Here is a 14,344-nt window from a genome sequence, read left to right on the forward strand (position 1 = left end):
AGAACTAGAACAAAAAATTTCACAATTTGTATGGAAACACAAAAGACCCCAAATAGCCAAAGCAATCTTGAGAACGAAAAATGGAGCTGGAGGAATCAGGCTCCCTGACTTCAGACTATACTACAAAGCTACGGTAATCAAGACAGTATGGCACTGGCACAAAAACAGAAATATAGATCAATGGAACAGGACAGAAAACACAGAGATAAACCCACACACATGTGGTCACCTTATCTTTGATAAAGGGGGCAAGAATATACAATGGAGAAAAGACAGCCTCTTCAATAAGTGGTGCTGGGAAAACTGGACAGGTACATGTAAAAGTATGAAATTAGAACACTCCCTAACAGCATACACAAAAATAAACTCAAAATGGATTAAAGACCTAAATGTAAGGCCAGACAGTATCAAACTCTTAGAGGAAAACATAGGCAGAACACTCTATGACATAAATCACAGCAAGATCCTTTTTGACCCAGCTCCTAGAGAAATGGAAATAAAAACACAAATAAACAAATGGGACCTGATGAAACTTAAAAGCTTTTGCACAGCAAAGGAAACCATAAACAAGACCAAAAGACAACCCTCAGAATGGGAGAAAATATTTGCAAATGAAGCAGCTGACAAAGGATTAATCTCCAAAATTTACAAGCAGCTCATGCAGCTCAATAACAAAAAAACAAACAACCCAATCCAAAAATGGGCAGAAGACCTAAATAGACATTTCTCCAAAGAAGATATACAGATTGCCAACAAACACATGAAAGAATGCTCAACATCATTAATCATTAGAGAAATGCAAATCAAAACTACAATGAGATATCATCTCACACTGGTCAGAATGGCCATCATGAAAAAATCTAGAAACAATAAATGCTGGAGAGGGTGTGGAGAAAAGGGAACCCTCTTGCACTGTTGGTGGGAAGTAAATTGATACAGCCACTATGGAGAACAGTATGGAGGTTCCTTAAAAAACTAAAAATAGAACTACCATACGACCCAGCAATCCCACTACTGGGCATTTACCCTGAGAAAACCATAATTCAAAAAGAGTCATGTACCAAAATGTTCATTGCAGCTTTATTTACAATAGCCAGGACATGGAAGCAACCTAAGTGTCCATCATCAGATGAAAGGATAAAGAAGATGTGGCACATATATACAATGGAATATTACTCAGCCATAAAAAGAAACGAAATGTAGTTATTTGTAGTGAGGTGGATGGAGTTAGAGTCTGTCATACAGAGTGAGGTAAGTCAGAAAGAGAAAAACAAACACAGTATGCTAACACATATATATGGAATCTAAGGGGGAAAAAAAAGGTCATGAAGAACCTAGTGGCAAGACGGGAATAAAGACACAGATCTACTAGAGAATAGACTTGAGGATACAGGGAGGGGGAAGGGTACGCTGTGACAAAGTGAGAGAGTGGCATGGACATATATATACTACCAAACGTAAAATAGATAGTGGGAAGCAGCTGCATAGCACAGGGAGATCAGCTCGGTGCTTTGTGACCCCCTAGAGGGGTGGGATAGGGAGGGTGGGAGGGAGGGAGATGCAAGAGAGAAGAGATATGGGAAAATACGTATATGTATAACTGATTCACTTTGTTATAAAGCAGAAACTAACACACCACTGTAAAGTAATTATACTCCAATAAAGGTGTTAAAAAAAAAAGTGGAGTTTCAGTAAGACCATTTTTTTTTTTAATTTTTTTATTATTTATTTATTTATTTATGGCTGTGTTGGGTCTTCGTTTCTGTGCGAGGGCTTTCTCTAGTTGCGGCAGGCGGGGGCCACTCTTCATCGTGGTGCTCAGGCCTCTCACTATCGCGGCCTCTCTTGTTGCGGAGCACAGGCTCCAGACGCGCAGGCTCAGTAATTGTGGCTCACGGGCCTAGTTGCTCTGCGGCATGTGGGGTCTTCCCAGACCAGGGCTCGAACCCGTGTCCCCTGCATTGGCAGGCAGATTGTCAACCACTGCGCCACCAGGAAAGCCCCAAGACCATTTTTTTTTAAAAAGAAATAAAAGGAATTCATCAGAAATCCTTACCCAAGTTAGATTAGTAAAAACCAATGTATTTTACCTGTAATGTGTTAAGAGTTCAATACATTTTGTTTCAGAAAGTGAATTCTAGTTATGCACTTATCATTGCTTTTCACCTTTAAATGCAGTTTACTATTTGTAGGAAAACAATTATCCTGAATGGGGAGTAACTGCTAAGTTGAAAATGAAAAGTTCAAAAGGTAGGGGAAAACTAAGCTTACCGGAACTAATACAAGAAGAGACATCTATTACTTGGCAGTAAGGAGTACTGGGAAGTGGCTAACAGGTCACAGCGAGGGCCCACTGCCCAGGGAGGGAGATATCCTGCCTCTCACTCAACCAGAACATAAGCGAGCTCTTCCTATAAGGAGCACTTCAATATTAGAATCTGACCTTGAATACCCCAAAAAACCTCATTTCGTTTACGACCAAGACAACACAGCCACTCAAAAAATAAGAGTGAGATTTGAGATTTTCTTTCAAAAATGAAAATAATTTTTTTTTTAAAAAAGAATCTGCATATTTAGATCTTTCTGACTGATCACCCGTCATGACAGAGATGAAGGAAAATAATTATTTACATTCCTAGCAGAAGCAAGAGCATCAGTCAGAACTTCTGATGGCTGGTAATGCAAACACAACCAAATTAAAGGAGTTTTTATATTCTCATATAACTGGAAGTCCAGAGATAAATCTGACTCTAAACACAGCTGGCTCCCTGAACCCACACAGTGGTATCTGGACTCTACCTCTCTCTATCTTGCAGCAGATTCTTCAACTGGTGGGCTAGAGGGCTACTGGTAGACCCCACCAGCTTGGTAAACCCAGCAGAAAGAGAGTATAACTCCAATAGTTCCATGAAAAATGAGGAGGACTCTGATTGCCCCATCCCTTCACAGTCTTAGGCAAGAGGGAATGTTCTAAATGGTCAGGCTTGTCTTAAAGACCCATTCCTATGGCTGGGGGTTAGGGGGGTGTTCACTTTCTAATCCCACTACTGGAAAAAGAAATTCACTTCCTGGAAGGGTAGAGGGAGCGAGTGGGTAGCAAGGAGTGCTAGATAACGCAAAATATAGGTGTATATCTCTTCATCTTTGCAGGTAGATTAGGTGGCCAAATCATCCTCTGAAATATTACAATAATCACATACCCCAAATCTGGGGAAAGAGATGGCAATTTAGGACTTTCATTGAAATTGGCAGGGGGTCCGTTTCCGGTTTAAGACAAAAGCAATTTTTACCTTGAAAGAGAGTGAATAGCTTTTTTTTTAAGTGCTTAGAATCTGGATTCTTCTAAAAATTTCTCTAGGTTACTTCTTATGGTTTACCAATATTAGATATATATCAATTAGAATGTCTAGGATTATTTTGATAAAGATTGTTTTTGTGAATTGTCATGATTTAACTTGACTCTCAAAATCTATTTTCATTCAGTTTATACTAGAAAAGCATAATTTAGTTGTCACAGATTTCTATGTATATGATACATAGACATTCTTTTTTTTTTATTGTAGTGTAGTTGATTTACAATGTTGTGTTAGTTTCAGGTGTACAGCAAAGTGATTCAGTTATACATATACATATATTATCTTTTTAGATTCTTGTCTCATATAGGTTATCACATAATATTGAGTAGATTTCCCTGTGCTATACAGTAGATCCTTGTTGGTTATCTTTCTTTTTTTTTATCATTTATTTTCATAAAGTTTATTTGTTCTTACAGAGGTTGGCTTCCTAAAATCAATAGTTTAGTCGTTTAGGTTTTCTCGTACAACAAGAAAAGAGCACTTGAAAAATTCTCAAAATGAAGCTAATTTTTTTAAGTCCGTAAACTACTGTTTTGCCAGCATGGATTCATCACATCTGTCAGGGGAAATACAACAATGGCAAAAGAGTATGTGATCCTAAAATGTAGCAGAAGCATCCTATTATCTGTTTATTCCGCTAAGTTCACTGCAAGTAAGGATTGCATCATATCAATAGGTTCATGTCTTTCCTGCAAAATAAAAATATTTTAGTGGCTGAGCTAAAAAACTGTATAAAGAAAATTTCATTCCTCACTGATACTCTTATAACTTGCTACCTATAATTTATCTGATAAAAATGGTGTAGGTAATCTAAGCAAACAGCTATTGTAACAGCTGTGCTATCTTCTCACTATCTATCTTAAATATAGTAGTGTGTGTGTGTTCATCCCAAGCTTCTGATTTATCCCTCCCTGCCACGTTTCCCCTTTGGTAACTATAAGTTTGTTTTTGCTATCGATACACAGACATTCTTCAAACACTAGGATTAATAAAATATGCAAGTTAAAAGATGGATTCTTCACTTTTCAACTTTATTTGCTTAAAGATCGATCTTTTCAGTAGAGTTTCTCCAAAATTCTTACTTATATGCATGTTTTCTGGAACACTTAAAAATATAGCAAAGGTCATTCTTGTGACTGGGAATTACATTCTTATTATAATTTTGAAATAACTTTTTTTTTTCATTGATAGCATATACTGCCCTGCTCTCCTTTGCTCTCTAATTTTTGAAGAAAAAATTTAGTGTTAGAGTATTCCACAAACCACATCGCACAGTTAAATGTGAAATTCAAATTAATGCTTTTATGAAATGAATATGCAATATTTTATTTATACCATTCTAGAATATAAGTGTCTTCCTTGAACATCCTAGAAGAGACTGTATTGTATTATTCCCATAGGAATAATAATGGGCAAGTGGGCATGGCACTTTCCTCGTCTGATTAATAAGGCATGATGAGGTTAAGTGAATTCTTTCAGGAGACTTATGATTTATTCTCCAATGCATAACCTGGCTGTGGTTTTTGGAGCTACTACATAAGAAGCCCTAATTTCACTTTATGGAGCAGAGTCTCTTGGCCCTTCAGCCAGATCCCCACTTCTTTTTTGTTTGTTTTTTTGTTTTTGTTTGTTTTGTTTTGAACTGTGTCTCTTTATTTGTTTTTAACTTTTTATTTTATATTGGAGTATAGCTGATTAACAATGTTGTGATAGTTTCAGCTGCACAGCAAAGCGACTCAACCATATATATGCAGGTATCCATTCTCCCCCAAACTCCCCTCTCATCCAGGCTGCCACATAACATTAAGCAGAGTTCCCTGTGCTATACAGTAGGTCCTTGTTGGTTATCCATGTTAAATATAGCAGTGCAGATCCCCACTTCTTTTGAAGCTGATTCTGGCTACCTGGCAATCAAAATAATTTGTATGAAATCAAAACGAATGGAATGGAAAAGTAGGCATGGAAAGTGCTGTCACATATCCTCGCTGCTCTGCTCCTATTGTGAGACACCAACTTTCAAGAAACATCACCCATATCAAATTTCTCAGTAATATTTACCTCTCATTTTTTCCAACATATCAATAACTAGCTGTTTTCATCTCCAAAGTGCTTCTCAAACATTAAACAATCTCAGATTACACACTCTGTTCTTTGCATATATCTTGACCAGCTGTCAGAGAAGGCAATTTATTTCCCCTCAATTTTATTCTTCTTGGCACTGTGTGGCTTCTATAAGTAAATCTGAATGGAAATTGAAAGTTACAACCTAGTGTATTTCCATAACAAAGGCAACACATAATTTTCCTTAAGCAGGATAACCTTCAGATTACTTTCAAATTGCTTATGGTTTTGCTGTTGGATACTCAGAATGTTTTCATCACCTTGGAATCTTGATTAATTCTTAAGTGGAATTTGTGAGGATGTGAGGATGAAAAAAACAATAGAAAAGATTAAAAAATTGTTTAGTGTTAACTTTGTCATTTTTATTTGTTTAAAATATTGTACCATAATTGTTTTGGCAGGACTGTATGGTGAAATAAAATTTGGAATTTATATTAAAATCAGTTCTTTAAAAAATTAAAAGTCAGATTTTAACTCTGAACTTGCATTACTTCCTGAATTTATATAGTCTCTCATTTTTCTGATAAAAAAGGGAAAAAATATAGAAATTCTTATCCCATAGAAATTTTTCTGTCTTTTAAAAATGGGACCAGGATTCAACTAATTTGTATCAAATCTCAGTAAGTTTATTTGTTCAGTTTCAAGACACCAAGCAGGTGTGTATGTTATTGTCTGCAGAAGTACTCTCTTACACACAGTTCACTGAAGTAAATCTAAAGAGCAAAAGCAATTCTTCCCATGTGCTCTATATGGTGATAGTAGGAAGCCTTCCAGAAGTTAAAAAACTGGAGTTTAGCAACATATCAGCTTTCAGGTGGGCCTCTCCTAAACACTTATAATTCATTTACTCTCCTGCGAATCATTTGATTCACTTGTAGCCCCACTTGAGTCTTAAATTGCATTTCAAAGTATTTCTATCATTCATGCATTTTCAGAACTGCCATTAGAAGTGATGGGAATTTGGCACCAAATTCAGTGAGAGGATATGATATGAGTTCTTTCTAATTTTTCCTTCTTTGAGCACCACCTCAGGTACAAACTGTGAAATCTGTTTTTTAAAGTTATTTTTCCATCTTGGTATCATTTCAACTAAATTGAATTCTTGAGCTTGGGATATGTATTCACATAGATTTTCAGAGAAGAAAGGAGATTCATTGTTACTATTATTAATTTATACCTAAAGTTGTTTTAAAATTTTAATTAAATGATTTTACCACTGATGTTTCTCATCAGCTTTTTACTCTTAAAAATATATGCCTAGATTTACCATTGTCATCTAAAAATAGTTGTATTAGTTATGTTTGGTTATTATTAATACCTACTAATATATACACTAGAATGTATTTGATTTTCTTTTCCCTAGTCAGTCTAGAATTTTATGTCATTTATTTTATTTCTATATAGGGGAGGAAAGTACCATTTTATGGGCAAAGAAACAAAAGAGGAAAACTTTATTAACTAGAGTACTTAATTTTGCATGTGGTATTTTCATTTCTTCTGTCAACAACTAAAAATTGTCTTATGAACTGAATTTATACTTTAAGTACCCAGTGCACACATCTGTTTGAGGGTTCAAACTTTATTTTTGTACTTTAAAGAATTCAGTTACACTGATAACATTTGAATAATAACAAAATAAGTTTATTTGTTATCAATCATCTCTCTTAATTTTGTTAATGGGGCAAAACAGGATCCATTAATATGAATAAATTACAGTATGGGTCCCTGTTTTCCTGTATTACAAGAAATAAATTGATTAGGAAAGACATTGAGGAAGTCATAGCATTCTTTTTTTGGTTCCCTGAAAATGTCTTAGCCTAATGTATATGCTTATTAAGTGGAAATAAATGTCTGCATTTATCAAGGAGTTAGTCCCTTAGCCTTTGTTTCTAAGGTTAATCTTGCACTTCTAGCCCTTTCTTATAATGATAGTAGCGGTTGTAGTCCTACCTGTAGAAGTAGTGGCCAAAGTAACGATGATAGTGATGATGATAATGGCGAAGATTATTCTAAGAGTAACTCCATTTAGGTGAAATTCATTTTGTAAAAAATGTCAAAGACGTTTCCGGTTGGGAGTGGAAAAATTTTTTTTTTATTTTTAATGTCAAAGAAGTTTGAAAATTTGCTTTTTAAAAAATATTTGGGAATGTAATTTAGAGATAAAATTGAAAGTATTTACTTACGTATATTAGAATGTGATTAATCAAAATTTTCTCTTCCCTGATATGTAATTCTTTAATTGTTATAGACAAAGTCGCTCATATTTAAAATATATGAAATATATTGTTAAGCTGTAATTTTGGCAAAAATATTTGGATTGTTAGGGGTATTTTTTCTCTTTAGTACTCAGTTATTTACTCCACATCTGTGTAATTTCTGGTTGGTCTTCAATTGTTCTTAAGTGAAACATGATATATTTGTTCCAAATAATCTCTAAGTTTCCTCTAGAGATAACTTTCTGTGAGTCAAGGCTTGTCAATATAGTCATATATGCCTGCTCTCCATTGAGGGGGTGCTTTCTAGTCATGCAAAGACAGCAACTTTACAGAAGAAAAATGAGTTACAAAATTTTTAAATGTTTACTCTATACATAAAAATATAAAAAGAAAAAGTAAACAGTTGAAGGAAAAAGGTGCAAAATAAGGTTAGATAAAGTGGTACTATCCTATATGTGTGTGTTTATTTATAAACATACATGTATACACACATGCATACACGTAAGTACATTTACACGTAGACATGCATATATGTATATGCAAATATACATATACAAAATATATACATATACATTATGTATATCTGTACACAATTTTATAAACCACCAGAAGGAGGTTTATAGAAAAATGAACAAAAAACTTCACAGGGTAAGAAATATAAATGAAAAATAAACATATAAAAGAGCTTATCTCTAGCAATCAAAGAATTGCAAATGAAGTAGAATTTTCCTCCTGTGTGATTGCACATATTTTGAATACCGGTAATACCCAGGGTTGTCAAGGATAAGGAAACAGAGACTGCTGGCATACACAATTTCCAAAAATAAACTAATTTTCAAATATATACATATATTCTCAAAAGATATAAAAGCGATTATATTATTTGCCCAGAAATTCTATATTTAGGAAATTCTCCTTATACAAAAATCATTAATATGTGCTGAGAAAACTTCTGCCATGTCCCTGGGTAGAAAGCTGTTCGACTAAATTATGCATAGCCACGGAATGACATGCCATGCAGCCACTTAAGTGGTATTTTATGGAATATGTACAGCAAGAAATCATGTTTATTATATATTGCCTAGTAAAAAAAACTAACAGAGAGTGTGTTGATGACTTGTCAGAAACAAATAAAACATATTTCTGTATTTACTTGCATGTACAGAAAAGTAGGTATAAATAGAACAATATGTCAACAGTTGTTTTTACGTGGTGAGAATACAAATAATTATCTATGGTAAATCTATTGTTTAATAAAAAACCCAAATAATTATCTATTTATTTTGCAATTTTTTAATATTTTTTGAATTTTCAGTCATGAACTGAAAGTGTAGACTTTTGTAAGCAGGAATAAAAAGTTTCTGGATATAATAAGATTTTCCAACATTAATCTCTTAAATCTTCTATGCCCCTTTCACAAATAAAAATTAATGGCTTTAATAGAGGGTCAATTATGCTGTTAAACCAGAATATCCAAAAGAAATGTCATCCATTTGAACTATTTTATCACTGATTTTGTTTCTCTCCCAGAGGGGATATTTTTGCTTGCATTTAGACCTGACATATGAAGCTAAATAAAAGAAAAAGGTGTTAAAAAGCAACCTGACCAAAAAAGCCATTGCCCTTGATGGTATTGGGTATATGAGGCGGTAAGGGAGATGCAAAAATGATTGAAGATTATGACATAGTTTGTGGCCTGGATGGCAGTACTTATGGAACTTGGGAGACGAGGAATGCTGATTATGAGGGCCTATGGGTATCAGGGTGGAGGGTAAATGCTGAGAAAGTGAAATGTGGTAGCGGGCAGGGAGGTTGGCTCTACCACTAAAGAGGCGTATTCTGCCATAGAAGATGCTATAAAAGAGCTATATTTACTTATACATTCTGTGTTTTGTGGGGAAGGAGTTTTTGTCATCAATATTTGACGTGAAATTGCAAATTGTAATTCTCCTTTTCCAATGTTCAATTAGGAAATACATCTACGACCACAACTGTGGTAGACAGCAAGAATGGATCTGTGCCCAAATCCCCTGGGAAAGTGGTGAAGAGGACAGTCACAGAAGATATAGTGACGACATTCAGTTCCCCAGCAGCCTGGCTTCTGGTCATTGCTCTGATCATCACGTGGTCAGCTGTGGCCATTGTTATGTTTGACTTAGTGGATTACAGAAACTTTTCAGGTAAGATCCATGAAGTTTGGCTTTTCTTTTTTTTAATTAATTTTTATTGGAGTGTAACTACTTTGCAATGTTGTGTTAGTGTCTGCTGTACCGCAGAAGTTTGGCTTTTAAATGGAAAGAAACAGAGTTCTCTCCAGCTCTGGCTTTGTTTCTCTTCACCCTGCACATAAGCAAAGCATCCCACAAACATGCTTGAGGGCCGCTAAGGGCTAGTTCCCATCTTCACCTTTCCTTCTAATCTTTGCCTGTTGTTCTCATAGACTTCAAATGCAACCTGATTTGAAGAGCTGAACAAAAGCTCAATGTTATAGTTTCATGAGGAAAGCAATTCCAAAGCTTGGTGGATATTTGGTTTGGGAAGAGGGACGTTATCAATCATTAATAAAGGATAATTTGTAGATTTTACACTCGGCTATATAAAACCAAACCAAACCCAAATAAAACACTTCTGGACAAATGGAAAATCCTGTATTTTTAAGTCCCCCACTATCTGGCTCCAAGTTTCCTTCCCAGACATTCTCTTTGCTCCTCCCATTAAAACGTCCTATTTTGATTTCCTAAAAATAAAGAATGTTAAAAGGAATTTCCAGGAATTACTTGTAATGCGATACTACGGCCAGCCATGTGTTCTTATAGATTTGGAGTGAAATAGGAATATCACAAGTGAGGAAATTTAGATTTTCATTATGGCCTATCCAATCTCTGAGTATATTGTTCATCTCTTTGTTCAAGGTCTTTCTGTTTTTTTAAAATTATATTTGTCTATTTCCACATCTGACATGCTCTATTGAGCATGTGAGTTCCTTCAGGGAAGGAATCGGTCAGGTGCTCAATAAGTATAAATGAATAGATGAATGAGTTTACGCTTATGCCTTTGTATCATAAGCAAAAACATTTTATTAGCCTCTTAATGTGCTCGTTCATATTTGCACTGTGCACCCTCCAACCTACCTGTTCTTTCTTCAGTAAGAGTGGAATCGGTAGAACCCAGAAACTATAAATACTGTAAGTTGCATTCTATATACTGAGAGATCCTCTACTTCTCATTATGGTATTTTACTTATTCAACAATTATTATCAAGTATCTACTACATATGCCAGGAAATGGCTATGTTAAAAGAAATGCAAGTATGAATAACATAAAGTCAAAAAACTGTATAGTTTGGGTTTATTGATATGGAGGTGTGACTGAGATGACTCTGCCCCCTGTACCGTTGGTAGCTGGGTTAAAGTGAGCATCATCTAACAGGTAGAGCTAAGTCTCATGATGTCAACCAAAGCAAAAGGGCTATTTATCCAGAGCCATAAACCTCTGCTTTAAGTAGGCAATAGTTTTGGTATACTGTGTAATGCAGACTCTTAAAAGAATATACGGTTGAAATGCCTATAATATAAAATATGACCTAGAATTTTAAGTGAAAAACAGTTGGTTACATTACTCTAGGAAATTTCATTTCCCTTGAGCCTATATTGACTGATATTTTTCATCTGTTCTTTTTTAGAATTTCATTCATTCAAATTTTAGAACCAGATATGGTCATATAATGTAGTTCTTCAACTTTTACAGTAGATGTATTTTAAGAATTGTGTGTAAATCTAATATTTGTAAAGTTAATACTTTAATAAGTATACTGAATAAATTACTGTTGAATTTGTTCTTAATTATTTGATAAAATGAGCAGCTACCTATAATTAAATTTTCAGATTAAACTACTTAAATGTAAGGCACACAGTCCACAGTAGAGCTTCCTTGGACCATTGTAATTAGGTACTATGGATAATGCCTATGTTCCTGGCATTTCATCTGATAGGGGAAAAATAACCTCTGTATTATTACTACTTCATTTCTTCTTTCGAGAAATGTTTGCTAAGTACATCTTCTTTGTGAAGACTCCTCCTCCAGTTCTATGTATTTGTTAATGACCTAACCATCTATCCATTCCGTGCAAAAAGAAACCTGCAAGTCATCTGTTAAATCTGCTGGGCACCTGGTCAGTTACCACACTGTATGCCAGCCAACCCTCTTATGCCTCATAAATTTGCTCCCTCCTCTTATTACCACAGTCTCCATTACTACACTTCACACCTTGATTCTCTTTTGAGGGGGCTAATGCAGTTTCTTCTTGTCTGCCTCATCCAGGTCTCTCCCCTTTAACATTGCCCCCAAGGTATCTTCATAAAACGTAAATTTCATTGAGTATTTCTGCCAAGTACAAATTCCTTGGCATGAAATTCAAGTCCTTGGCTTAGCCCTTTATTTTCATCTTGTAATTCCGCTCATGCACCCTGTTTTCCAGCCATACTTCCTATTGCTCTCACCTGTTTTCTTTCCCTAGGAAAACATACACTCTCACTCCTCCCTGCCTCTGCTCATGCCGTCCTTCCCTCATTCCCTGATCCAGTATAGCAGAAAGTGTAAGAAAGTAGTTAAGAATGTGACCTCTGGTGCTGCATTTCCTTGCTATTAAATCGAGATCTTGCAACTTTCTAGCCGTTGTGATATCAGAAAAGTCACTTAGTCTCTCTTTGCTTCAGTTTCATCATCTATACCATAGTACCTATGTAATAAGATTAAGAGAATTATACAAATGAATATATTTGGAGTGTTTAGAACAGAACCTGGTTTATCACAAGTACTGTATACATTTTATTTTTTTATTTTTAAAATTTTATTTATTTGTTAATTTTTTAAACATCTTTATTGGACTGTAATTGCTTTACAATGGAGTATTAGTTTCTGCTTTATAACAAAGTGAATCAGCCATACATATACATATATCCCCATATCTCCTCCCTCTTTCATCTCCCTCCCACCCTCCCTATCCCACCTTTCTAAGTGGTCATAAAGCACCGAGCTGATCTCCCTATGCTATGCAGCTTCTTCCCACTAGCTATTTTACATTTGGTAGTGTATATATGTCAATGCCACTCTCTCACTTCATCCCAGCTTACCCTTCCCCCTCCCCGTGTCTTCAAGTCCATTCTCTACGTCTGCGTCTTTATTCCTGTCCTGCCCCTAGGTTCTTCAGGACCTTTTTTTTTTTTTTAAATACCATATATATGTGTTAGCATACGGTATTTGTTTTCCTCTTTCCGACTTACTTCACTCTGTATGACAGACTCTAGGTCCATCCACCTCACTACAAATAACTCAATTTCGTTTCTTTTTATGGCTGAGTAGTATTCCATTGTATATATGTGCCACATCTTCTTTATCCATTCACCTGTTGATGGACACTTAGGTTGCTTCCATGTCCTGGCTATTGTAAATAGTGTTGCAATGAACATTGTGATACATGACTCTTCTTGAATTATGGTTTTCTCAGGGTATATGCCCAGTAGTGGGATTGCTGGGTCATATGGTAGTTCTATTTTTAGTTTTTTAAGGAACCTCCATACTGTTCTCCATAGTGGCTGTATCAATTTACATTCCCACCAACAGTGCAAGAGGGTTCCTTTTTCTCCACACCCTCTCCAGCATTTATTGTTTGTTTGTTTTGCTGTGCAAAAGCTTTTAAGTTTCATTAGGTCCCATTTGTTTATTTTGGTTTTTATTTCCATTTCTCTAGGAGGTGGGGCAAAAAGGATCTGCTGTGATTTATGTCATAGAGTGTTTTTTTTTTTTTTTCATAGAGTGTTTTACCTATGTTTTCCTCTAAGACTTTTATAGTGTCTGGCCTTACATTTAGGTCTTTAATCCATTGTGAGTATATTTTTGTGTATGGTGTTAGAGAGTGTTCTAATTTCATTCTTTTACATGTAGCTGTCCAGTTTTCCCAGCACCACTTATTGAAGAGGCTGTCTTTTCTCCATTGTATATTCTTGCTTCCTTTATCAAAGATAAGGTGACCATATGTGCGTGGGTTAATCTCTGGGCTTTCTATTCTGTTCCGTTGATCTATATTTCTGTTTTGGTGCCAGTACCATACTGTCTTGATTACTGTAGCTTTATAGTATAGTCTGAAATCTGGGAGCCTGGTTCCTCCAGCTCCGTTTTTCTTTGTCAAGATTGCTTTGGCTATTTGGAGTCTTTTGTGTTTCCATACAAATTGTGAATTTTTTTGTTCTAGTTCTGTGAAAAATGCCATTGGTAGTTTGATAGCGATTGCATTGAATCTGTAGATTGCTTTGGGTAGTAGAGTCATTTTCACAATGTTGATTCTTCCAATCCAAGAACATGGTATATCTCTCCATCTGTTGGTATCATCTTTAATTTCTTTCATCACTGTCTTATAGTTTTCTGCATACAGGTCTTTTGTCTCCTTAGGTAGGTTTATTCCTAGGTATTTTATTCTTTTTGTTGCAATGGTAAATGGGAGTGTTTCCTTAATTTCTCTTTCAGATTTTCCATCATTAGCGTATAAGAATGCAAGAGATTTCTGTGCATTAATTTTGTATCCTGCTACTTTACCAAATTCATTGATTAGCTCTAGTAGTATTCTTTAGGATTCACTATGTATAAGTATCATGT

General features: G+C 35.2%; 1 protein-coding gene across 13 annotated transcripts in view; it reads left to right on the plus strand.

Moving 5' to 3' along the window:
- Window positions 1-14,344, plus strand: part of TRDN (triadin) — a 367,278-nt gene that overhangs the window by 46,166 nt on the left and 306,768 nt on the right. For all 13 annotated transcript variants that reach the window (XR_009005184.1, XM_057527820.1, XM_057527823.1 and 10 more), the window contains exon 2: window positions 9,664-9,873. Coding sequence is in view for 12 of the 13 variants with exons in the window: in XM_057527820.1 (XP_057383803.1) it covers window positions 9,664-9,873 (210 nt within the window). In the remaining variant the exon portion in view is untranslated. The remainder of the gene's footprint in view (window positions 1-9,663; window positions 9,874-14,344) is intronic.

The sequence above is a fragment of the Balaenoptera acutorostrata genome, chromosome 14 (genome assembly GCF_949987535.1).
Source record: "Balaenoptera acutorostrata chromosome 14, mBalAcu1.1, whole genome shotgun sequence".
NCBI classification, from domain to species: domain Eukaryota; kingdom Metazoa; phylum Chordata; class Mammalia; order Artiodactyla; family Balaenopteridae; genus Balaenoptera; species Balaenoptera acutorostrata.